The following is a 26,527-nucleotide window of genomic DNA, read 5'->3' as shown; positions in this document are numbered from 1 at the left end:
AATGAGTCTGGCCCTGGCACTGTGGGATCAATAGTGCCATCCTGACCAAAAAGGGGGAAAGAAGTGTAACAAATAAGGTATCGGTGGCTGAGAGAGTTCAAATAGAGTCAAGAGGCCACTCTGGAAGTCACTCTTATGCAAGCTTCAGTTAGACATTGCTACCTATCATAACTTGCCAACCCCAACTAAAACTATTTCAGCCAATCCTAAAGAACACCTAGGGCAATATATAAGGTTCAACAAAGGTTCCATGCACTAGGGTTATTTTCCAGAAACCTACAACCTCCAGATGGGTCCCTGGACCAGATAAGTCTTGAAACCTAGAGGGCTCAGCCTCTCCAGAACATCAACTAGTTCCATCTCCCTACTCCTTATTATCAACAGCTTCTTCCAACATGAAAAAGTTAGAATGCGCATAGCCCAAATACCCCTAATTAGTGGGAGAAAGATCAAAGGTGATGGTGGAGTTATACAGAGAAGGTTGGGTTTAACAAATGAGCATGATTGCTGAACCATTATATTGATATTTCTTTAGTCTCCAGTATCTTAGAGCAGCTAGAAGTAAAAACCTAAAATTGTAGAATTGTGACCCATACCAAACTCTGAAATCTGTTCTACACTAATTGTTGTGGTATGCTTTGAAATTTATTGTTCTTTTATATATATGTTATTTTTCACAAAAAAAGAAAAAAAAAGTTGATTGTGAATAGCATATATATTCTTTCTAGCCTCCAATGTTCTGAAGTAGCTAGAAGAAAAAATCTGAGATGATGGTATGGTAGCCCATGGCAGACTCTGGAATCTATCCTGTAACTACTTGTTGAAGAGTGCTTTGAAAATTAGTGCTTTTTTCTTTCTTTGCTTTGTATACGTGTTATATTATACAATAAAAAAACAAAACTTTGATCAATGATTGGCAGTGCCTACCCCTGTTCTTGGAAGAGAGGATCTTTATATCTTTTTCTGTCTCCAGTGAGTCAGCTAGGGACTGGACCTGAAGGTTGCCTGCCATGAGTGGGGGATGGGCACAGCAGCCACTGTGCAGAAAGAGCAACTCACTCTTCTCCCCTGTAATTTATCAACCTTCTTCTCCTGCTCTTCCCCAAATGCTGTACAGTGTTCTTCTCTTCTCCAGAACCCCAGGAGAGCTGTCTCGAACAGTTTCTGCCTATTCAACAGTCATTTTTGTGGAAAGACTGAGTCCTGGAGCCCTGTATGTGGCCGTCTTCTTTGGAAGTGTTCCTTTATGTTTCACTTTTTGAGGAACTGCCAAACTGCTTTCCAAAGTAGTGGTACCATTTTGCATTCCCATCAACAATACATGAGGGTTCTAATTTCCCCACATCCTCACCAGCACTTGCTATTTCCCATAATTTTTATTTTAGCCATCATAGTAGGAATGAAGTGATATCATTGTGGTTTTGATTTGTATTTCCACTTGTGACTATTGATGCTCAGCTCATATTCACATGCTTTTTGAATTTATATATTTTCTTTGGAGATATACCTATTCAAATCCTTCTCCCATTTTTAAATTGAGTCATTTGCTTTTTTTATTGTTGAATTGTAAGGGTTCTTTATACATTCTGGATAATAGACTCTTATCAGATAAAAGATTTGCAAATATTTTGTCCCATTTGGTAGGTTATCTTTTCACATTCTTGATCCTTTGAAACATTACTTTTTAAAAAATTTAATGAAGTCTAATTTAACAGTTTTTTTCCTCTGGTTGCTTATACTTTAAGTTTCATATCTTTGAAACCTTTGCCTAATCCAAACTCATGAAGGTTTATACTTATGTTTTCTTCTAAGAATTTTATTATTTTAGCTCTTACAGTTATGTCTTTAAACTATTTTATGTTAATAAGGTAACATTTTAACATCCAATCTTAAGTATTTTAACAACCGAAGGAAAACTTTTCTAATTTCCCCTGTTCAGGATAAAGACATTGCTGCTCATGTATTTACAGGTCTAGCATTTGCTCTGCTGGTCACCATTCCCCCAAGCTACGGCCTGTATGCAGCCTTTTTCCCAGTCATAATCTACTTTTTCTTGGGCACTTCTAAGCACATATCTGTGGGTGAGTTACTGGGCTGCTTAATGCTCATATTGCTTTTTCTTTATGAATTCCATATGAATTTATAATTCATATTTAATGCAAATGTTAAATATTTAATAAAAATTTATTAATGCAAAAATTGCATCAATTCCAAATTGGGCATAATCTAGGAGAAGAATTGTAAATTTCCTGTAAGAATTAAGACCAGGGTTTAGGGAAGGAGGGCAGAGTTACAGAAGGCAGTCATCTTGTATGCTCATATTATTGTTGAAAGACAATTACGCTTTAGAGAGGCATTTATTGACCACAGTGCATTCACTCTTTGATGTTAATTAGGTCCATTTCCAGTTCTGAGTATGATGGTGGGAGCAGTAGTTGTAAAATTAGTCCCAGATGTCAGTCCAGCTGCTATGAATTTCTCTAATACCTCAAGGAACTCAACAATGGATGAGCAAAGGGTGCTGGTGGCAGCAACAGTCACACTCCTTTCTGGAATCATCCAGGTGAGCACTTGCTCATGAAATCAACATGCCCTAGTCTGCTTGACCTGATTGGTACACTTCTTTCTGTTTCTTCTTCCTCCTGCTGTCCCTCCTCTCTCCCTTTTGGTTTGTATCCTTTCCTCAGCAGCTTGTAGCCAAATAACTCAAGAAGAGTCACTTACCACTACCACAAGTGAAGGGGCAGATCCTGCGTTGCAGGATGAGTGAATGTGGGTTTGAATGGGAGGAAGAATTGGAACAGGGAGACACATGTAGTGAACAGTGACATGCCTGAGCCAGTAAAATGCCTGAGAATTGATAGTCACTGAAAATAACTACATCCAAGTAATAGTGACAGTGGCAGCTATGGAATTTTTTCTTTCTAGTTCCTTAGTGAGTGAAATCTAATTGATAGGGTAAGTCTTTGCACTTTGAACCATCCATATCAAAGATTTGGGGGAAGCTGATGAGGATTATGTAAGGGTCTAAAGCCTCATTCCCGAGTCACAGTCTTGATACCATTGCTGAAGAGTGAAAATGTCATGGACTTTTCAAGAGGTTGCCTAAGTTTATGGTTAATGATATTGTCAGTTAAGATAGCTCCTTAAAGAAAGAAAAAGAAGCCCACGTCTACAAGGACATAAGTGGTGTGTCCTATTGACAATGTGGTCAGTTCTTTAGAACACTTGACCTGTCCCCAGCTACCACTGTGTTCCATGAGATGTGTGTGGAAAGGCAAGTGGGGTGTCCAAGGAAAGGGTAATCTGCCCAGTTCTCTTTATTAGAATGATTTATTGATGGTTTTGTGGAATTGAGTCCTTCTGTCCGCCAGTTAAAACCATACTCTTCTGATACATACTCACAGTTATTTATCTCTTAAGCAAGATGAACAACTTATTTAAAGGAATATGAATGGATGCTCACCCATACATGCTACAGCAGCTAGAAACTGTAACTTAAAATCAGCTGGGCAAATTTGTGAGGGCTGATGCTAGATAAGATCAGCTATAAAAGTTTTATGGTGAGTCTTCTAAAGACACTCTACGTAGAAGGAAGGGAAGGAAGGAGGGAAGGAAATGGGGAAGGAAGGAAGGAAGGAGGAAGGGAGAGAAAAAGGGAGGGAATGAATGAAAATATGCCTGTTACTTTTGGAGGGCATACTGAATTTACATCTTAATTGAATGTGATGTAACACTCCACCTGGGAGTGTGAAAGAGGGAGGAGTCCTGGATGGGAGGCATTCCAGGAGGCAGGGCTTTTCAAGGCACATAGGTTCAGATTGAACCTTTACATTTTGGATCATTTAAGTTGCTGATCCTTTAGTTTGTGGAAGTGTACTACTAATCTACAAAAGCATTTGCCCTTCTCTTTGCAGCTGGCCATGGGTGTTCTGCGGATTGGATTCGTGGTGATATATCTATCCGATTCTCTGATCAGTGGCTTCACCACAGCTGCCGCTATTCATGTTTTGGTTTCCCAACTCAAATTTATTCTTCAGCTGGAGGTCCCTGCACACACTGATCCATTTTCCATTTTCAAAGTGCGTATATTTCTTTAGTTTAAAATACCTTGAAATATGTGAAACTTACTTTTTTGTTTCTGGAGATCTTTCCTTTAATGTCTTTACCTTGGGTCTTACCTACAACTTCCAAAAAAATCAGTTGGTTGTGAAATGTATTTACATTTAAAAAAGTAAATGTCAAAGAAAACAAAACTGAAAATCAGCCCCATCAACTATACAGGTAGTATTAACAACAGAAATTAACTACAACTTCTCTTAGATTTGACTGGAGTATTTTCCAAAAGAAAGAAACCTATATATATTGTTAAAAGCTTTAATATTTTCCCCCAAGTTTTAAAATTTTCTCAAAGTCTTGTTTTGAAATGAATTTTCTAATGGAGTTACAGTTTCCTTATTTCTAAAAAGACAGGTCTCATTTGTTTAGAATTGAGAGTCTTCTGAGCCTTCCATGTATCCTGGTTTATAAAGCAAAAGGAAATTGGCCAATATGTAAATGAGCCATTGTTCTCTTCTCCTCCAAGGATGCGCTGAGGAACAAATGGTGTTCTTAGGACTTCTATCATGATAGTCTCTGGGTGTCCAAGATAGGATTTGCTCCAAAATGAAACCAACACTCCTGCATTCCCATCCAAAGCTGCTCCAGAAGTAGTGTTGTCTCAGGGCAATTTGGGAGCCACTTTGGACCTGCTTGAGCTGTCCTGGGCACCTGGATGTGGAACCCAACTGGCTTCTAGAAATAATACCATGTACAGGTCATAATTAGCAAAGAAATTATTTTTGAAAGGTGACCAGAACAGTTAACTAAGAAGTGTGAGGGGTCTGGACCTAGAAGAGGCCAGGAATTAAGGGGATACATGCTAAGAAAAATTACTAGGTAACAGAGGCTATTCTCTGGCAGAGCAGTAGTGATGAATGTGCAATAAGGTAATCTAGAAATTCAGATTTCTAGAAATCTAGAAACTTTAGATCAAAGAGATCTAGAGCAGAAGAGACCAGTTGTAAAAAGGTGAAAAGTATTCAATAAAAGTTGACTCTATACCCAGGAAAAATGCCAGAAGCATCTCTAAATCACTATAGTACCCACCCTTTACTTATTTTCTCTTATCTCCATGCTGGCCTCTACAGTTTCACATTCATGAGCAGAACAGAGAATCGCAATCCATCTAGGTCAGACCGTGTTCTCTAATATTTATTTTTATCTATTTGGAAATAATTAAGTGTTGTAGTCAAATTATACATTAACATAGACTTGGGTGTTTTGTTTTTATAATTTTAGGTCCTAATTTCCATATTCACGCAAATAGAGAAAACTAATATTGCAGATCTTGTGACATCCTTGGTTATCCTGTTGATTGTATTTGTGGTTAAAGAAATAAATCAGCGCTACAAAGCCAAACTTCCAGTGCCCATCCCAATTGAACTCATCATGGTAACTGAAGCCTTAAGACTTTCTTTCATAGTTCAATAGACTAGTGTTTTAGGTGGAAAGCTCTTTGCCATCTGTAGGTCGGAAGGTTTTAGATGGGGCAGAAATGTCTTCTCTGCAGTTTCTGAGTGTAATGCTCAGCACAGCTTTCTCTTCATTCAGAATTTAATAATTTTCTTTTATGATTTTGGATTTATTCTTTCCATGTAAGATATGGATAGTGCTGAGAGCAAGACCTCAGAAGACATATGACAGATTCATTTGAATTAGAACTGTGGTTCTCAACCCTGGCAGCACATTAGAACTGCTTCAGGGCCTCTTAAAATATGACAAAGCCTGGCCCTGGAGATTCTTATTTCATAAACCAATGGGTGGGATTCTTTCAAGGCAATGGTATGTTTTCAAGGAAAGACACTTAGTAGCATCTCAGATTTCTAATTTGGGCAATTTTGCAACTTTGCAGACTGTGATTGCAACAGGTGTATCCTATGGCTTTGACTTCCAAAAGAGGTTTTCTGTGGCTGTTGTTGGGAAGATGCCAAGTGGGTAAGTGTGTCTTTTATGGTGGCATCTCCAACCACTAATCAGAGAGTAAATGATACTTACAAAGAGATATACAAGCTGGAATGCATAGTCTCATTTTGGAACCCTCACTGTACCGAACACTATGAGAAAATCTTGCTGCTGTCCTAAGAAGGAGCCACAAAGAATGTAAGAGTCCACCGTTCTTAATATCAGAAAGTTTCTCCTTCTCCTTCTGTAAGAATTTAAGAAGCAAATGAGCAGAGACTCACATGCAAGTAGAAATTCTTGAAGTTGTGAAAGTAGGAGAACAGGCAAAATAAACCTGCTTCTCCTCATACAGAAGCACCAAATGCAACCAGATTCCTTTGTCTATATATTGCTATAAACAATTTGTAGTGTTTTGTTTGAGGTCATTGGAGCCCAGTTCTGAAAGTTCAAAAGAGACCCTTGAAGGGAGACTTGTACTTAAGCAATCCAGATAAGCACATTCTGTTCTTTCTCATGATTGAATTTAAAACAGGGCCAGAGCAGCTTTTACCACTGCAAAGGGATGGGAGCCCAGTTTGTACAAGGAATTTGAAAATGTATTTCATTTCAATTAATGGATTGACATGGGACATCAGTTTTATGCTCTTTCTTTCTCTCTGCCCTCTGACCATAGAAATGTCAATTTCTTCCAATTTGCTTGCCAAGGAAAGGTTGTTTTCCTGTTTAAAAAGACCTCTTATTCTACTTTCTCCTGCAAGTATTTGAGAATTCCAGAAATCAATTTTTATATATATTATTAGATTGAATTTAAAATGGTCAAATTCTTTTAATGCCTATATATAGCCTTTATATATGTATTTATCACCAAATCTTCATGTGTTACACTTAACAAATCAAAAATATCACTTTTAACTTAAAAGGTTTTTAAGTGGAAATCAGGCTAAGGCTGAAGGACTATTTCTAAGATGTCTCTCCACCCTACAACTTGCACGCTTTTTTCAAATGCTTGGCACTTTGTTACACTTTATTCAAATGTCTTGGCAGACATAAACTAAACAGAATCATAAGGATTTATGCAAATAAATTCAAAATTAAAAAGGATCTTCTCAGACCTTTTGAAAATGAAAGGTAAACATAAGATCACTGAGTTACATCTTGGAGACCTTATTTAGTAAATATCTTTTAAATGTCAATGGACTTCTTTCCATAAGGTGGGTGGGGTTAGGGAAAGAACAATTCACATTTATTAATCATTACACTCTACCAGTAGTTTATCACACTTGTTCAAGAGTGCTTGGGATTTCATTCCGACTCACTTCTTTACCTTGGGCCAGTTAATAAATTCTGTGTCTCCTTCACTGTCAACTGGGGCTAAAAAGAGTACCTATCACATAGAATTCTTGTAAGGATTAAGTGAGTTAATACATGTGGTGAGCTTAGAACAGTGCCTGACGTATAATAAGAGCTCAACCTGCATTCTTGCATTTCTAATTTAGCACCTAAATTAAGTACTAGGCTCTTTGCATGCTTTCAACACCCTGACTTTTTTCTAGCTGATGATTGAACATGCATTTTAAGTTCCTGGTCATTACAAATAGTATATAACTGGAAGCTAATGATTATCAATTATTTCCAATCCACTGTTAATTGTTATGCCACTTCAGAAACTATTTTGAGAATGCTTATTTGCAAAATAACTAAATGCAAATATCGTGGATGAATGAAAGTAAGCATTGTAGCAGTAAAGGAAATACAAAGGACAGGTTGAGATTCCAGAGGGATTCTACAACTGTAGCTAATAGGCACTTTGTACCTTAAAGTGTGTAAATGATATTCACATTCATTCTATTATTTGGCTTTACCACAAAACTATGAAGAAAACAGAACTAGTGTTACTATACTCACTTTACAAGTGAGGAAACTGAGACTCAAGGAGGGTAAATATTAGAGCCAAGAAATAAACCTAAGTTTTCAAACTGGAAGTTCTCCATCACTGAACTCTGTCTGTGGTGTTCAGTAGGCCAGATCAAAAGAATAATAGTTCTTTTTTGTATAAAATGTAGCTCTTAATTCTATCATCAATTTCAGATTTATTTTTTAAAAATCCAAGCAAACTTTCTCATTTATGGTGGCAGCAGAGAATGGGATACTAACAACTCTTCAAAATTAGAGCTGAAATTTCGTTAACATAGATATTCACAAAATGGACTAGCAATCCAGAAAGAGTTGAATGGATCCAATTAATCTACTTCCAATAAGTTTTAGGCCAGAGACAGATATTTACCAGATCTGAGAATTTCAATAAATTGATATGGCGTTTGACACATTTGTACCACTTATCATACAATTGGCATATACCATTTAATTACTCTAAGAAGTATCCGCTATGAGTCGAAAGTTCCTCTGACACTATTCCACTTTAAATGGAACTTGCTCTGCATTGGGGCTGCAATTAACTCCAGCAGTTTTGTGGAGTGCAGGGTGGAGTCCAAGGCCCATCTGTTTGCCAAGGGTTTTCCATGTAAGGCTCTTGTTATCAGTGGAGGGAGGACTTCCTTGCTTTCCTTGTCTCAGAATTATGTTTGCTCAAAGAGCTTTCATCATGGATAACTGTCAAAGGCATTATGGGTGCTGCTTTGCAACCCAATGTAACAAGTGGAATCTAAGATATTTTGCCCAAAGCTTATGGGGATATAAGTTATAACGTGGTTGTATTGACAAAATCATATCACATTTACCACTATCATTGGACTGGATTTACAGTCTTGTATCAAATTCAAGCAGTGTTGCTTTTCAAGAATAAGATAGCAAGTTCCAAAATTTTCAGTGGTGCTAACTTTTCACACGCCATGCCGTGAAGTAAGGCAGAACTCAGCCCAGATTTCTTCCATACATTCATTTTCCCGACAACTATTGATTATCTGCCGGGAAGAGTGTTTATCCTTGGACATAATAACCCTGTGACAGTGACAGTCCTTGCCCTACATTTAGTGGAAAGTTGGGGTATGGGAGCGAGGTCATGGAATACCTACGAGGAGCTGAGGAAGCACAGAAAATTTCACCTAATGTTGACTTTGGTGGCCAGGGAAGACTTTCTGGAGGGAAGAAAGAGGATGAAGGAATGGTTCCGACGGAAGGAACAACAAATTAGACTCCAAGGTGGAAGGGCGAGCCCTTTGAGAAATAAAAAGAAGCTTGGTATGGTTAGAGTATACATTTTGGGAAAAGATAGTAATTAAGCTGGAGAGGTGGGAGGGAGTTGATCGGGAGCATGCTAAGGTGTTTGGGCTTTTTCTAGAACATATGGATGCCACGAAAGGATTATAAATGGATTGGTGACATTCAGATTTACCTAATTTCACTTTTAGATTTCAGGCCCCTATTGTACCTGACATGCAGACTTTCCAGGATACCATAGGAGATAGCTTCACAATTGCAATTGTTGGCTTTGCAGTGGCCTTTTCCGTTGCCAGTGTCTACTCCCTCAAATATGATTATCCGATAGATGGCAATCAGGTAAGTATAAGGCCTACACTGGGTCTAATTTAGGCTGCTTTAAGTAAGATTTTGTGCCTATAGTATCAATGGTGCCGCTTTTTAAAGTTTCCTTCTTGTTCTCCTAACAGGAGTTAATAGCCTTGGGCTTCAGTAATATATTCTGTGGCTCATTCAAAGGATTTGCAGCCAGTACTGCCCTCTCCAGATCAGGAGTTCAGGAGAGTACAGGAGGCAAAACGCAGGTACTTCACTCTTTGTGGCAGGAGCCATCCTGCATTAGTAACTGGGAAATCCTAGCAAGGGAAGAGTCTAGTTTGTGATGAGAATTTTTTTTTTATTCCCTCAGATTGCTGGGCTTCTCTCTGCTGTCATTGTGCTGATTGTCATCGTAGCCATTGGATTTCTCCTGGAGCCACTACAAAAGGTAACACTCATCTCTTTTGATCACATCTCTCTCTTTGAGCAATAAATCAAGGACCCTGGTTCTTATACTCCCAAAGCACAAACCAAACTAGGGAAAATGAAATAACTACAGATCTCGAACACTCTCCTTAGTTTTGCTTTAGGGGCCAAAATTATTTATTTTCCCTTGGCAGCATTTTAGGAATGTTAAGAATGCAGATGCCCGAACTACCTTATCTATCTTGCTTTTTGCATGTTCTTAGCCCCAAGTGTAATTCATGTTTGGGTAGAAGGGAATTCTGGGACCATAGCTTTCAACATGGATTGATTGAAGTGAAGATTTTCTTAAAATTTAAGGCAACCAGGCCCTCTATCTTATTCAGGGAATGGTGCTACCAGCCACACAACCCATCCTTAGGAATACGCCCTATGGCTCCCAGAGCTTGGTCTGTCTCCAAGACCAACACTGTCAGACTGCAGGATGGGCGCTCACAGCCTGACTTCCTGCCCAGACACAGACTTCACGCCTTCACCTTCATTCTCCCCTGCCCAGCTCACCTGAACTGTAACTTTTAAGGGTTTAGCTCAATGCTTCATGAACTGCTGCAGCACGCAGATAAAAAAATAAATAAATAACAACAGACCCAGAAGAAACAGGATCTCTAGTATACTAGGTATTGGAAAATACATTGGCCTCTGTTGTTTTAATATGATTTTGAGGCAGTACATGGAGCAATAACGCTAGAGCCCTATAGATGTAGTTAGAATCCTGATTCTGCACTTATTATCTCTATGCTTTTGGGCAAATTACTAACCTCTCTGAATCTCAGGTTCCCCATTAGTAAAAAGGGAAATAGTACTCATCTCACAGGGTTGCTGGAAAAATCAAATAAAATAACACTGTGACGTATTTAGGTCAGGGTCTGGCACATAATAAGCTCTTGATAAATGAGAGCCATTATGGTTAATATCATCCTCACATTATCGTTCTATAGCACTCTATTATAATTCTGACTACAAAGAAGGACATAGCTATTGTCCAGGCCTTTTTTTCCTTGTTGACTGGTGGCTGAGATGTGAACTTGATCCCAAGCTTCTTTACTCCCAGTGTGGTCTTTCCAAAGAAGCCACCTAGCTGGCCAAATCTGTCTTCAAGCAGTACAATGTTCTGTGGCCAAAAATGTGTGTTTTCCAAACACTAAACTACCGATTACAAAATGAATGGCATGAAAGGAGCCAAGAAATGGCCTGAAGGAAATAGAAGGATCTGTATCATAATAAAAATAAATGCACATATACACACCCCTACATAGAGAATAACTCTTTCCTGTTGTGCTTCTTCCCACGTGCACACTTGGGCTCCATCCAGCCCACATCAGTATGAAGAAACTAAAGAAACAATTACCATTTAGAAATCTTTCCCGAATAGTTAACACCTGAGGACATTGTCCGTGACCTTAATCAAAGTCCCATATGTAAGCCCTTCTTAGCCCATTTCATCAGAAATGTCTTCGCTTCACCTAAAGAAACAAACTGGTTTGCTTCATTTTATCCTATGGGGGCAGAATAACCCATAAAAATAACTAATAACGAATGTTTGTTGTGTGCTTAATCAGCTTCAGCAGAGATCTGAGCACTTGATAGGCATTTAATCCAATACAGTATGACCCCAGGTTCCTAGTAAAATTATCCCCCCATTTTCCTTTCTGTTGTTCTCAGTGCTCTGTAATCTTTATTTGTAAAATTATTTTGTTTTGTGTGCATTTTATCGTAAATTGTTTCGAAGTGGCTTTCTATGAAGTACTGACCAAATAATGCCTAGTGAGAAGTAAAATGATACATCTCTTCTAACAGATGGCATGTGACATGCTCGAAAGTTATAGTAAAGTCCTTCAAAGTGGGAGATTATTGTCTAAAGCCCATTGTACAAAGAGCCCTGTGAACTCTTTACTCAATGCCCCAGTGGTGACATCTTATGCAGCAGGAGTAAAATGTCAAAACCATGGCGTTGGCGTTGGCACATACTGTTAACTATAGACTATAGACTGTATTTGGTTTTCACCTTTTTTTGACCAGCATTCATTTCCTCCTTAAAGTCATACAATTTCCTCCTTAAAGTCACATAAGACCATATTTCTTCTAAACATTGCCCTCTAAACTCACAGGGAGTAAAACTGTTAGCTGTTAGATTGTAAACGTTACCTATGAAAATAAAAAAATAGCTGAATCAGTTAAACTGTCTTAGAGATATGAAAATAAAAGCTGTGCTTGGTTTTTCTTTGTAAACTGTGCTTTCATCGTATAAAAATAGTCGGTGTACAAATTCCATAATCTATTCAGAACAGAAGAGCCTGAATTGAGGGGGAATGTTCCTAGCATTGTTTTAAAATCCAAATAAGAAAGAGAATACACCTAGCTATTCAGCACTTGTCATTTTAACTATCCTTTTCCTGGGGGGAAAAATTATTTCAATCTGGCCCGTGGAGGATTAGAAGACTGAAGTGCTACTGTGTGGAGCTGAGTTTGCCACTAGGCCCACCCCTGCTGAATCCACCATCAGTGGAGAAGCCAGCATCAGGGCTTCTTAGCAAAGGCTGTGTTCCTGGGTGGTGGTTAGTATAGGCTTGGGAAATAATAATTTGTTAGCTTATTCATTCATTCACTGAATGATGATTAAGCCCCCCCATAATCATTGACCACGGTGTGTTCTGAAGCTGTAGCTGTGAAGACAGACATGTTACATGCCGTCCCAACAAGTCTGCCTCCCATCTTTGACCTTTCTGCGATCTTAAGCTTCATCTCACAAAAGGACATGATTGCTGTTCATCATACAGGCTCCTGAACCTTTTTTTTTTTTTTTACAAAAAGCAACCCAAATAACAAAAAAAAACCAGGCTCATATTAGACTGTCTCTGCTTGGGAAGAACTGATTCCAGGGCTCATCGGCCATGTGACTGAAAATCTGCTCTCCTCTGTCCCAAGGTACTGGCTGTTAAGTGCTGTCAGATAAGCTGTGGCAAACCACAGTTCAGTCACCACGACTGTGATGGGGACAAAGCCATGCCCGGTGCTAGGTCAGAGTCCCCAGTCTGGTGTGTCTCGCTTGGCATCAGCACAGTAGAAAAGGGTGTATTCCTTCCTTCTACATGATTTGAGGCCTTTAAAAGACTCACTTATCTACAACCTTCCACCTTTGCTTCTATATAGTTTATCTGATTAACTTGCAACTCATCTGGTGTTTATATTTTTAACAGTCGGTCTTGGCAGCCTTAGCACTTGGAAATTTAAAGGGAATGCTGATGCAGTTTACTGAAATACACAGATTGTGGCGAAAGGATAAATATGATTGTGTAAGTAGAAACAACGGTATCTTAAAGAGAGAAATCATTTTAATGCTGATGTAAAATGCATATTAATATTTGTAAACTAAGCAAAATATTCCTATATCAATTCAAAATAATCTTTGTTTTATTTACTGTCTTTAAACTGTATACTTCTAAAGATCATTCTCTGGGATTTCAATTTAAAAGCAATTTAAAACTTGCAAGTGGGAAATGCTCCATGAAACAGAACTTCCTTAATCTGTACTAAAATTTCTTTTAGGCATTCCAAATGCTACAGAAATTTTCTGAATTTTAGGGCATACTTTGCTTCTGTTCTTCATTAAATAATATATTAGTTTCCTAACAATCTGTAGAGAACTTAAATTCTGAACATTCCTTTTGGAAATACCTTACAAAGGTTCCCTTTTGCTCTCAACATGCCTTACTATGAAAAGCAGAGACCACAGCTATCTCAGGGTCAAAGTCTGTGGTATAAAAATTCTGGTTAACATATCCCATGATACTTAACAAGCAGAAAGTAATATGTTACACTTGATTTACTTCCGTTCTTGACAGATAATTGTTGGGGATTTTAACACCCTCTTGACATGCTAAAATTCTTATAGAGACAGTAGCTATTGATTAAGTCAACAGACCAAGAAAAAGAGATTAGTTACAGGCTATATAATGAATATGTCAATGTTAATGAACAGCAGTTCTGGAATTTTAGCTATGGGAATAGAATCAGAAACACTCTCTTTGGATCTTTTTATTCTTTGCTTGTGTTTCTGTGGCTTAGAACTTGAGCCAGCAGAAATGGCCTCTCAGGGCAGTTCCCTTCTCCTGCGCCAAGATTACTCCTTGCAACCTCTGCTCTGGCTCTAGAAGTCCAAACTCTCTCATAACTCTAAACCTTGCAGTGTATATGTTGTTGCTTTCTTTTCATAGTTAATCTGGATCATGACCTTCATCTTTGCCGTTGTCCTGGGACTTGCTTTAGGGCTGGCAGCTGGTGTGGCATTTCAGCTCCTAACCATTGTGTTCAGGACCCAATTGTGAGTACTTTGTGCCCTGCATCGCCTAAATCAGAAGAGAAAAATTTCTGTCACTAGTTATGGGAAAAGTTGACTGGCATACACATTTATTTAAACTGGCCAATATATTTGTCCTCTGAAGTTGGTTACCTTAAGACCCAGAGATTTTTTTTTTTGTTTTGATGCAATAAAATGGAGCATCAGCACAGGTAGCAGATCTGCAGTCGGTCTGCTGCCTGCTTTGACGTTAGTTCAAAAAAATCATATAAGTCTCTGAGCTGTTTGCCCAGTTGTAAACCAGAAGTAAGTTGATTCTAAGGGAGCTTAGTGTCTTTCCCTTGTTGAACATGGGAGTATACTATGAGAGGATTGTGGGACTCCCCATGTCAAATGGAGTTTCTCGCTCTTTACAGGTGGTTTAATTTATTTCCACCTTAAGAGCACTGAGCTTGATTAGAGAACTTCTCAAAGTCCACTCTCATTTTAAAATTCCACAAAAGCCACTTAGAATTCCTGACTCCCAACAATTATGCAGTCCAAGCATCTTTTTGATTCCTAAATCTCTGCTATCATATCCCCACCATGTTGTCACTCAGCTTATGTAGGGTTACGTGGTGTGACAGAAAAATAAGGCTCCTTGAGAACTAAGGAATTCTAGACAAGAAGACATAGTTATCATGTGGAAAGTTAATCTTTGACTGACAGAATGTATTTGCATTCAAATTTCCCATACTCTTTTATTCATGTATGTTCTCATTCATTTCTTTACTGGATCTAACAAGCACAGAGGCAAACTGAGTTGTCAGAGGCAATTCATTTTACTTCTTCATGTCCTCATCCATAAAACCAGTAACAACATCTACCTTACTTCTCGGAATAACTGTCATATGCAAAATCAAAATGGCAAAAGCATTTTGTAGCAGTTTGTAGACTATAAAGTGGTAGGTGTAACGCTGTAGGGGGACACAAAGATAAGTGGAACAAAGCATTTGCCCTCTGGATCTCTAATGGCATGATGATTCCTCAAACTTTTAAATTTCAAAAAGTGAGCTTGCTTTGGTATGCTTGAAAAAAGATCAGTGGTAGCCTTATAGGCCTAACAAATCTGCATGAATGCTTCATTTGGTGTTGGTATTCCCTACAGTCCAAGATGCAGCACACTGGCTAATGTTGGACGGAGCAACATCTATAAGAATAAAAAAGATTACTCTGACGTAAGGAAGATTCTTTTTTTTCTTTGACTTGCTAAATGCTATTAATATTAATTTAATTGGCAATATCTAATATTCCTTTTCCTTATAGATTTATGAGCCGGAAGGAGTGAAAATTTTCAGATGTCCATCTCCTATCTATTTTGCAAACATTAATTTCTTTAAGCAGAAACTTATTGATGCTGTAAGGTTTGAAGTTCATTTATTTGTAATTCCACTGAATTTCTGGGAATGAAATGTTCACTGACTTCACATGTGTTTGGACTAGATGGTGTCAGTTGTTTTGTGTCCCATGTCCCAGAGCTGGTGAAACAACCTCAGTATGGGGTCCACTAAAATGTTGGGAAATAAGCCTGTTTGGTTGAGGTCCAGTTTAGTTACTTTTTAATCAAATTCTGCTGTAGAATAAAAAGATTTACTAAAGGTTTGGGGCTGCTGGTTTTCACAGATACTGCATTAAAGATATTCTTTGGGTATCAATTTCAGAAACAACAAAGGAACATTTAATATTTGAATACATCATTGAAGAGATTCAGGATAGGGAGTTATAAATTAATATTTAACTCTAGATAACAAGAAATATTGAGCGCCTTAGTGAGCTGGGGAGAAGATAATAAGGAACCTGGCTTCAAGGTTAGGAAACAAATGCTCAGCACTCACTCCAGAAACATGTCTTTTGGACTGCCTAGTACCTTACATAGAGCTTCTGCCTTAAACACAATTATTTTTTTCTGCAAAAAAATTAGATCATATGGTAGTATGGCTTTATATACTACCCTTTTCACCTAATCTAGTATTTTTTCATGTAATTGTATTTTTTTATCAAGGATTTTTAATTACATAATTTGATCCTCCTTATGTCATACTCTGGAGCTAAATATTGCAGCAGTAAGAACACATTTGTTTTGGAAAAGGTAAAATGAATGTTATCCCAAAATCTAACACTAAAATGATAAAATAAAATCACATGGTTTTAACAGAATAAAAATTATATACATGCCAACTAGAAATAATAAATAGAAACTCACGTAAAATCCCCTAAGAGTTGTATAGGCCAAAAAATGCAAACAGGTTCAAATAGGGTTTAGATCCATTCTTGGATAATTTATGGTTAAATCCTGGTTTAACAGGCCTGTACAGAGGTTTTAGGGTGTTAATAACTGCATATAAACTGCACAGACCATAGGCCTACACATTGTTTTCATTGATGTTGTTTAACCCTGTTTTAAATTTAACATGAATATCTTTATTATTTATCCCATCCCTTTACTCCTCCCAGCTGACGTTATTAGAATTAAACTATGTAAGTTGTAGAATATTCAGTACTCTTATAACACAGAAATGGGTCTTTCAGGTTGGCTTTAGCGCACTTCGAATTCTACGCAAGCGCAATAAAGCTTTGAAAAAAATACGGAAACTGCAGAAGAAAGGTCTGCTACAAGTGACACCAGTAAGTTTTGGGGCCATATTTCCATGCTTTATAGCTAAAAGCTAAGGTGTTATTCCATTCCCTTAAATAAAATTCCAGATAAACAAGGCATTTCATATATCATTCAATGTTGTATTTTTACGTAGCATACTTGAGGGCTTCCTTAAAGATTTTTTTTGGGGGGAGGGGGTTCGCAAGGTCCGGGAATTGAACCCAGGTCCCCAGCATGGAAGGTGAGTATTCTACCACTGAACCACCAGTTCACCCCTTAAAGATTTTATTCTCTTAGAAATGCTACCAAAGAAAAGTGCCTGCAACTCCATTGGCTTGACCCAACTTTGAGTCTGTGCTTCACAAACTCACTGGTTACCCTTGACGTACACGATTTTTCCCTTGATCAGAGTTATCATGCTTTCTGTCTCTTCCTGCAGAAAGGACTTATATGCACTGTTGATGGCTTAAAAGATTCTGATGAGGAGCTGGACAACAATCAGATGGCAGAACTGGACCAGCCGCTCGACACCACAGACCTGCCCTTCCACATAGACTGGAATGCTCAGCTTCCTCTTGGTATCGTGGTCCCCAAAATCAGCCTCCACAGCCTCATTCTTGATTTTTCAGCAGTGTCATTTCTTGATGTTTCTTCAATGAGGGGTCTCAAAACGGTAATTTCTTTTTTCATATAATGCAATTGACCAATCAGTGACTAAAGGTAAAAGACTGTATTAGATGATACATATTTAATTATAAGTGAATTATAGGTAGACTGCTCACCTGCCATGTGGGAGACTGGTCAATGCTCTGCCTCTTCCTCCAAAATAATAATAATAATAATAATAAACAAATAAAAAAAGAAATAAACTATAGTCTTACAATATTCTATGACCAAGGGTGGTGGAAAGGAATGTTCAATGAACTCTTTGAAAGGGCATTTCCCCTGAGACTACATATCATTTTGAAGGTAACCCAAATTACAATACTAATATATGTTGAATCTGCTGGTATACAGCTGTGCTTGCGCGCCTATCAAATTTCAATTCTGTGGGGTGTTCAAATTCTTGTGGGTATTGTATCTAAATTGTTCTGAAATCAAAGAAGATTTAGAAAGATCCTGGAAAAGAGTGGAGTAGCAGATCCTTTTCTTTACTATTTTCATCCATTGTGAGTCGATGGAATTTCACTTGACTATGTAACAGTCCTTCTCAAAAAAAGCAGGTAGATATAGGAAAGAATAAATGTCACATGTGACTTAAAACTAGGACCGAAATAATCAGGCCAAGGTCTGTTTTCTTTCCATGGTTTTGTCAGTATTTCTAAAATGAATCCGTTTCTAACAGAAATGCAGAAACAAATGTGAAGTTAAGAATTCTTATGTTTCCTTCTCTTTTGCTTGAATTTTCACAGAAATCTGCTAATATTAAGAGCTAAGCTAAGATAAAGTCTATTAAGTATGGATGAACTGGATAGAAAATTAGAAAAAGGGGTCAATTTGGTTTCATTAAAACTTATCTTAACATTAAATACATTTCAGGACTGCTTGTTTTTTTTTCTTCTTTTTGTTTGTTTGCTTAACTGTTTATTTTAGCTTAAGTAGAAAAAATAGATACACAAATAAATTTTATTTTTTGGTCCTAGAAGTGTAGGCAGTGCAAAGGATGGGTTCTCTGACTCAGGTTTCTTTAAAGCCCGAACTCTTAGTTCAGTGTCTAGTAGAAGTTCTAAAAGTGTCCATGATAATCATATTCATGATCATCTAAAATGATCAAAAACAGTACACCTTAAATGACCTGACTCATATCACTACTAGTATTTGTTCTTAGCCTGGTGACAGGAAAATGGGTAATGATGCAGTGATGCTAGATACATCTGGCCACTGTAGATCAGGAATAATTAATAATTTATGGACCATAGGTTAAATTATTTTTTGTGTATAGAAAACTGTATACTAGATTAACCTATAGAAGATACTATTTTAAATTTAAATCAGAATTTATTTTTTGAGTTTGAGGCAGAACATTTTTCCATAATGCTTCAAGAATGATCATTTTTTAACATCTTACTAAAAAGGAGGGCTCATTCCATAGGGTTTAGCTCTTTCTGTTGCAAAGCATTGTTTTTTTAACTTTAGTCCTTCTCTACATTCTCTCTTCTCAAAATGTAAAAGGCACTGAAAGCAATATATCACCCATAGGTAGAGTTATAATAGTTTTCTCTATGTTTCTGACAAGTAAAACGGCTCCCTAAGAAAGATATAATTTCTTTTTAACAGATTTTGCAAGAATTTATCAGGATCAATGTGGATGTGTATATTGTTGGAAGTGATGGTAAGTTTTGTTTTGTTTTATGTTCTGACAATAGCTTCAGGCTCACTTGCAACCCAAAATCTAGACAGCCTCTCAAAAGAATGGGTATTTTATATGATCATGAAAAGGAAATCTCATTTGTAGCTGAACCTTTAGAAAGCCCTATGGAAATAGCATCTTCATATTTTAGTTGTGTTGTTATGTAATTAAATTAACTTTACAATTTGAATCTTAATTTCAATAGGCAACAAAAGAGTGACTATGCACCCATATTTTACTTTAAACTTCCTGAAAAAGCAGCCTCATTTTTTGTCTCTCTTCCTCACCTCCCTTGAATTCTTAGCCCATAATAACCTGGTTTATTACGGTTATCAACCAGGTGAGACTTGACCTCATCGATGAGGCTGACCTTGCCAAGGTCAGCAGTGCTGTCTACATTACCAAGATCTGCCTCCATCCCAGCCTCATTCTACGGGAGGTTTCTTTAGCATCTCTTTGAAACTGTTCTTCCCTGAGTTCTGCAAGATCATTCTCTTCTGATTCACCTCGTATCTCTCTAATAACTCTTCAGATTCTGATATTGGCTCCCCTCACCCTCCTTAATAATTGGTTTTCTGCAAGCTTAAGTTTCTAATTTTGTGCACTCTTTCTAGTCAAATTCTAGTCTAGTCACTCTGACTTCAAGCCAAATTAAACCTTCATCCCAGACCTCTTTTCTAGGCTGTACACCCATGTATTCAACTGTCTGGATTCCCCCCAAGCACCCCAGATACATATGCTCACAATTAAATATATGATCTTCTCTTCTAAAACTGCCTCTTCTCCTTTCCTACCTCAATCGCGGCATCATCACTCACCCAGCTGACCAAAGTAGAAATCCTTGGAGTCAGCTTTTTCTTCCTCTCTCCTTTCCACTGCATTCAGTGAGTCACCAAGCCCTATTAATATTTCCTCTTGAATCGGTCTCTTCCTCAATATCTCCACAGCCTTAATCCAGACTCATCATTTATCACTTAGCCCCTCTGGAAGAACTTTCTGTCTTCTTTATTTGTCCCTAAAATACTCTTCCATCCCTTTTTTTTTTTGACTAGGAAGCTCCTTCAAGAATTTATCCATCAAGAACCATGAAATCTTCCTTGCTCCCCAAGGCAGAGCATTGTGCTTTTCAGGCTGTTTGCATCCACAGGATACACATATATCACGTTATTCTGAAGTTCTGTGTTGTATCCCATTGCACTTTTCTTTCTTCAAGGGAAAGTATTTGTGTTGTTTACCTTCTTATTTTCTTTCTTTTATGTAGTCCCTAGCCCAGGACAGATGTCCAGTAAAGACTTACTATTTACTGTTCTGGGTGCTGTGGATATAGCAGTGAATAAGAGAAGCCCTTGACCTCACGGAGCTTATGCTCTAGTGAGAAATCCAGATAATAAGCAAATAAAAACTTATTTTCAGGTAGTAATAGGTGCTATGAGGAAAAAAAAGCAGGATTAAGAGACATAGAGCAAGAATATTGTTCAGCCATGAAAAGAAATGAAGTTCTGACATATGCTACAGGATGGGTGAAACTTGGAATCATTATGTTGACTGAAATAAGCCAGACACAAAGGGACAAATATTCTATGATTCCATTTATATGACCTATCTAGAATAAATAAATTCATAGAGACAGAAGTAGATTACAGGTTACCAAGGGCTGGACATGGGGAGAACTGAGGAATTATTGCTTAATACATACATAATTTGGGGTGGTGAAAAAGTTTTGGTAATGGATAGTGGTGACAGTAGCACAACACTGTGAATGTATGTAATTAATACCAATGAACTGTACACTTAAACATGGTTAAAATGGGAAATTTTCTATTTATATGTTACCACAATAAAAAGTTTTTAAAAAATTTTAAAGAGACAGAACAACAGGGATGATACTGTTTTAGACAGGAGATCAGGAATGCCCAGTAATGTGACATTTGAACGGAGACTGGAAAACAGTAAGAGAGTTAACCTTGACAATATTTTGGAGGAGAGCATTTTAGGGAGAGGGGACAAGTGCACAGGTCCTGTGGGAGGAATGGAATTGGTATCTTTAATCTCTCACTCTCCATTGGTTCCGACCCCTAAATCTTCAGACATATTCTGGAGTCAAGACATCCTCATAGTTAAAAACATTCTCTTGATCCCAGCAATCCCTTAACCTACTAAACAATTTTACTCCTTCCCATCATCCCATATCCTTCTGAAATTATCTGTTCCTGAACTGAGATCCTGGCCTTTCTTCCCACTGTGTGCCACCCACCTCTGTCCTGGGTTCTAGCAACTACAGTGCCTTCTAGTCTCTTCAGCCCTCATTCACTGTGAGAGCCTCTCAATGTTGAATGGTTGTCTTTGGACAATTTTCTTAATTTGAAGTTTTTGTATCTTCTCTATACCCATCTTTCTTCAAATCCTAGTCATTCTTTTAAATGATATCTGCTTCACAAATATTTCATGATACTCACTAACAGGAAATAATCTTTACATACGTTCTCAAAATTCCCATAATATGTGATCTGAACCTCTCTTAGTCATTCAACATAAATATGAGGATCTACTGTGTGCTGGGCATTATATTAAGAACTAAAAAAACATCAAAGATAAAAACCCAGATTGCTTCTTGTCCTCAGTATTTATTCAACAATTTTCCTTTCAGTACAACGAAAGTGATAACTGTCCTATCTTCCTTAAGGACAAGATTCATTTCTAATTTATCTTTTGATCCTTCATATTACCCAGCCAGGCTTTTGTACACAGTAAACATGAGGTAGTATTTGGTTGAGTGATCTGTGCAAACAAGTGCTGGTATCTGCAAAAATGGCATTCCTCAAAGATGATTTGGAGAGGTAAATGTGAAGTGTTAAGGATGATGTTTTCTGATGGAATGCAGCAGCTTTGGTAAAATGGACTACAGTTAAGAAGTTAGTAAATAATAGGTTTGGCAATCAGGAATCATAGCATATCACAGGTCCATAAGTATTTATTTGATTTCAGTAGAATTCCAATTTTTAATAATAAGCCAAACTTGGTGTTGCAATCATTAAGTAGGGAGATTAACTCATTAGGCTCCTGCCTAAAGGAAAGTGAATTATTTTCTTCCAGGAACTACTAAAATATTTAAAACTTTTCCTTCTTACTTTTTACATCAGTGCATTAAATATATACTTTTTATTACAATTATTTTTTAATCACAATCGACTTTTTTTTTCTTTTCCGTGAAAAATAACATATATACTAAAAAGCAATAAATTTCAAAGCATATTGCAACAATTAGTTGTAGAACAGGTTTCAGAGTTTGGTATGTGTTACAATTCCACAATGTTAGGTTTTTACTTCCAGCTGCTCTAAGATACTGGAGACTAAAAGAAACATCAACATAATGATTGTGCATTCATACTTATTTATTAAACCCTGCCTTCTCTGTATAACTCCACCATCACCTTTGATCTTTCTTCCATTCTTTAGGGGTATTTGGGCCATTCTCATTCTAACTTTTTCATGTTGTAAGGGGTTATCGATAATATGCAATAGGGGGATGGAATTAGTTGACATTCTAGAAAGGCTGGCCCCTCTGCATTTCAATACTTATCTGGTTGAGGGACCCATCCGGAGGTTGTAGGTGTCTGGAACATTACCCTAGTGCATGGAACCTTTGTAGAATCTTATATAACATCCTAGGGGTTGTTTAGGAGTTGGCAGGAATGGTTTTGGTTGTGATTTGGCAGGCTATGCTACGTAACAGTGTCTAACTGAAGCTTACATGAGAGTGACCTCAAGGTAGCATCTCCACTCTGTTCCACTTCTTTCCCCTCTTTTGGCATTGTTGATCCCATGGTGCCAGAGCCAGGGTCATCCCTGGGAGTCATTTCCCACACCACCAGGAAGACTACCTTTATTAGAATGGTATCCTTTGGTTCCAGAAGACATTGAACTAATGGTGCCCTGCTGTTGTAACATTGCAACCTACAAACACTCAAACAAACATCATTATGATGCCCATTTGCAAATGGAAACTTAAATCACCAGCCCCATGGAGAAATACCCTAGGTGTTATTTTTTCTTTTCTCTCTTCAGATGATTTCATTGAGAAGCTTGCTAGGTGTGAATTTTTTGATGATGAAGTCAAGGACTCAATATTTTTCTTAACAATCCATGATGCTGTTTTGCATATTTTGATGAAGAAGGATTCCAGTACTTCAAAATTTAATCCCAGTCAGGTATCAGCTCTTTGGCAATTTTTACATTTGTGTAACTAACCATCTGCACTTCTTAAAATTTACTTTCTTTTTTACAACTTTTTTGTTGGGTCGGGGGGAGCGGTGCATGGTCCAGGAATCAAATCAGGGTCCCCCCATTGAAGGAGAGCATTTTACCACTGAACCACCTGTATACCCTCCCTGTATTTAGTTATTTTTTCCTTTCTTTTTCTGATTTTTTGCATGGGCAGTCTCCGGGAATCAAATGTGGGTCTCTGGTATGGCAGGCGACAACTCTGCCACTGAGCCACCATTGTCCGCCCTCCCTTTATTTATTTAATTAATTTTTTTTTTTAACATGGGCAGGCACCAGGAATCGAACCTGGGTCTCCGGCATGGCAGGCAAACATTCTACCACTGAACCACCCATGCACCCTCCCTTTATTTTTATTATATAAAAAAACTATGTCTAACTTAGAATTCCAATCTGTTTATCTTAGGAAAAAGAAATAAAATTTGATTTTACCATCAATACAAATGGAGGATTACGTAACCGGGAATGTCAGGTAAATTTCTTCAATACATTTATCTTTATCCAGACACCACAGTGGCTGGGGCGGGGGCTGGGGGGATCCTACAAGTTGTGAGGCCTCTTTGAGTTTTTCAACATGCCACAGAAAAGTCCAGCACTTGTTTGAGCCTCTGTGCCTCATCCCTGGAAAATTGAAGCAATGCCAACTAATCTCATAGGGACTTCAGAGGAAAATAAACTCAGACCAGTACAAAAAGTGATACTAGATCGCTATTAATACAATATGGAGCATGTATATAGAACTTCTTTTTTCTAAGTTTTTACAACCACGAGCTTATTCTGGCTTTGTACTAATCCACAAGGCAGGGAAGGTATTGCTGTTTCCGTTTACAGATGAATTAATAATGGAGCCGGGAAGCTAACATGTATCTCCTGACTCCTGGGAGCTTGGGAAGCTCCAACTACAGTGCCTAGCCCAGCAATGAAAGTTAAATTCCTTCCCTTCCCTACTGGAATGAGTTGCCAAGTCTTCACCTAATTGGGCAGCTCTATTTCATTCTTGAACGTTCATTCCTTTAAGGCAATGTTCCTAATTTGGAAGAAGTGAGATCACAAATCAAAATAGGTATTTGCTGTAGGCCAGGTATGTGGTAGGTGCATTACATTTATTCGTTCATCCTTACAATATACATAGACCAAAGTATCCTTTTACAAGTAAGTAAACAGGCTCAGAGAGGTTAAGTAATTTGCTTAAAGTCACACATCATGTAACAGGATTTGAACCAAGATGTCTGTGCTCTGCTCACTACTCTATACCACCTCTTCCTTTGGTGAAAGACTAATGGAATTGAGGGTCACGAAAAAGAATCTAATGATTGTCTTCAAGTATGGGAGGTGGCCATTAGTACTTCTCTCTCTGTGCTGAAGAAAAGTCTATGAAGAATAGGAAAAGGAATTTAGATTAGAAATGAAGAAATATATAGCATTAGATAACCTTGGAACATTAACACAAGTGACATCAGGTAGGAAAAGGTTAGATGAAAAAGCTTTCCAGAAAGTTAGCCAGACCAGAGGTGAAAGGAGAGACTGACAAGCTCTGTGAGATTCTGTTTCCCATAACTATATTCTGGAGAAACCCAAATCATCTTGCCTAAGCACCCTATAAGGAAAGCCTCAGAATAGAAACCCTCTTTTCAGAAGTTGGATTCAGAATTTGTGATCAAGATTTCAGAGATGTTTCATTTAAACCCAGTACCTGATCAAAATTTTAGAAATTGAAGTCAACAACATACTGTACCTGTTTCCCCATCTATTAAAGAAAGGAAAATTTAACACTTGCTCCTTATCTTACTTACTTAGAGGAAGATAAATGCATATTTGTAATTAGGCCACCCGTAGTGGCTTGGGTAAAAGTTGACTTATCAGTAGTGCCTGGCCTGTGCACATAGGCCCCTTGGAGCTTCTTGTGTGATACATTGTCTCAACACTTTGGATTTGATCAGATCAATTACTCTTTTTAAATATAAGAATGATTATTGAAAGAGAGACAACAAATTTTTCTCAAAGATAACTTTCTGTCTTCTTCCAGGTACCAGCTGAAACGAAGTTCTAATCAAAATATAATTCAGAGGGATCATCTGCTGATGTATAAAGAACAACTTTATGCCCAGAGAGTTATTAATAAGTTCATACTTTGTATGAAGAATATTTTTCATAAACTTATTTCAAACTTTGGAAAGAGATTGTTCTAACATGGTACATTCTCCACATATCTAGCATAAAATTATGTAAATACTCTTTAATTTTATACCTTGTAGATTTATCAAAGGTAGAAAATTTTTTTATCTATTTTTGTAGAACTGACAGATTTCCATCCAAGTTACTACCTTCATGTATATGTTTTGCAATATATTTATACCACTGCTTTGAATCTTGTAATTTATACAGCTCACACTAATATATATTCATTAAAAAAAAAGTTGTACCATGAATGTGTCTTTTGTTAAATTTCTTGTTAACTTTCTGAAAAATGCTTGCTTGTGGATCTCCTTCATAGTGATCTGGCTGGGAATTTGTTATGTGAGAGTCTTCTAACTAATCCTCTGTAATGAGACTTTTTAGCCCAAATTTTATGTTTATCACCCCCTCTTAAAGCACCCAATCTCCTATCCAGATTTAGAAAAAATCCTTCTTAGGCCATATCTACCTTTGAGGCAAATCCTTCTTTTCCCCTTCTTAGTATGAAAATTGTATATAATATAAAACAAAAAAAGCAAGAAGGTGAGAAGTAAAGAGAAAACATGATGGGTGACCAGTTCTTCCTGGTCTTTCTGGGAAGAAAGAAAACAAGTGCTAAAAAAAGTACAACTCTTAATTTCTTCACTGCTGGTTATTATTTGTAACTCACAGGGCAGAGTAATACCTCTAGAGCTCCATTTAGCTGGAGAATAATATTCAGCACAAATACTTCTTTTTTGTGTGATCATTGCTGTTAGTACAAATTTGTATCTATCACTGTAATAGAAATTAAACATCAGTACCAACAAAAAAAGATTGAGTGCCCTCT

At 37.5% G+C, this 26,527-nt stretch overlaps 1 protein-coding gene across 1 annotated transcript in view; it reads left to right on the top strand.

Moving 5' to 3' along the window:
* SLC26A3 (solute carrier family 26 member 3) overlaps nucleotides 1-25,945 on the top strand; it is a 41,162-nt gene extending 15,217 nt beyond the window's left edge. Inside the window, exons 4-21 of the mRNA XM_077165531.1 lie at nucleotides 1,971-2,081; nucleotides 2,397-2,563; nucleotides 3,918-4,082; nucleotides 5,341-5,493; nucleotides 5,954-6,036; nucleotides 9,372-9,519; nucleotides 9,630-9,743; nucleotides 9,848-9,925; nucleotides 13,158-13,253; nucleotides 14,175-14,281; nucleotides 15,405-15,474; nucleotides 15,563-15,655; nucleotides 16,826-16,921; nucleotides 17,332-17,565; nucleotides 19,170-19,224; nucleotides 23,308-23,450; nucleotides 23,930-23,995; nucleotides 25,550-25,945. Of these exons, the coding sequence (XP_077021646.1) occupies nucleotides 1,971-2,081; nucleotides 2,397-2,563; nucleotides 3,918-4,082; nucleotides 5,341-5,493; nucleotides 5,954-6,036; nucleotides 9,372-9,519; nucleotides 9,630-9,743; nucleotides 9,848-9,925; nucleotides 13,158-13,253; nucleotides 14,175-14,281; nucleotides 15,405-15,474; nucleotides 15,563-15,655; nucleotides 16,826-16,921; nucleotides 17,332-17,565; nucleotides 19,170-19,224; nucleotides 23,308-23,450; nucleotides 23,930-23,995; nucleotides 25,550-25,573 (2,003 nt within the window). The 3' untranslated portion in view covers nucleotides 25,574-25,945. The remainder of the gene's footprint in view (nucleotides 1-1,970; nucleotides 2,082-2,396; nucleotides 2,564-3,917; nucleotides 4,083-5,340; nucleotides 5,494-5,953; nucleotides 6,037-9,371; nucleotides 9,520-9,629; nucleotides 9,744-9,847; nucleotides 9,926-13,157; nucleotides 13,254-14,174; nucleotides 14,282-15,404; nucleotides 15,475-15,562; nucleotides 15,656-16,825; nucleotides 16,922-17,331; nucleotides 17,566-19,169; nucleotides 19,225-23,307; nucleotides 23,451-23,929; nucleotides 23,996-25,549) is intronic.
* The last annotated feature ends 582 nt before the right edge of the window (nucleotides 25,946-26,527 follow it).

The sequence above is a fragment of the Tamandua tetradactyla genome, chromosome 1, assembly GCF_023851605.1.
Source record: "Tamandua tetradactyla isolate mTamTet1 chromosome 1, mTamTet1.pri, whole genome shotgun sequence".
NCBI classification, from domain to species: Eukaryota; Metazoa; Chordata; class Mammalia; order Pilosa; family Myrmecophagidae; genus Tamandua; species Tamandua tetradactyla.
Note: the sequence above shows the minus strand (reverse complement) of the source record. Positions and strands in the feature narration are given on the sequence as shown.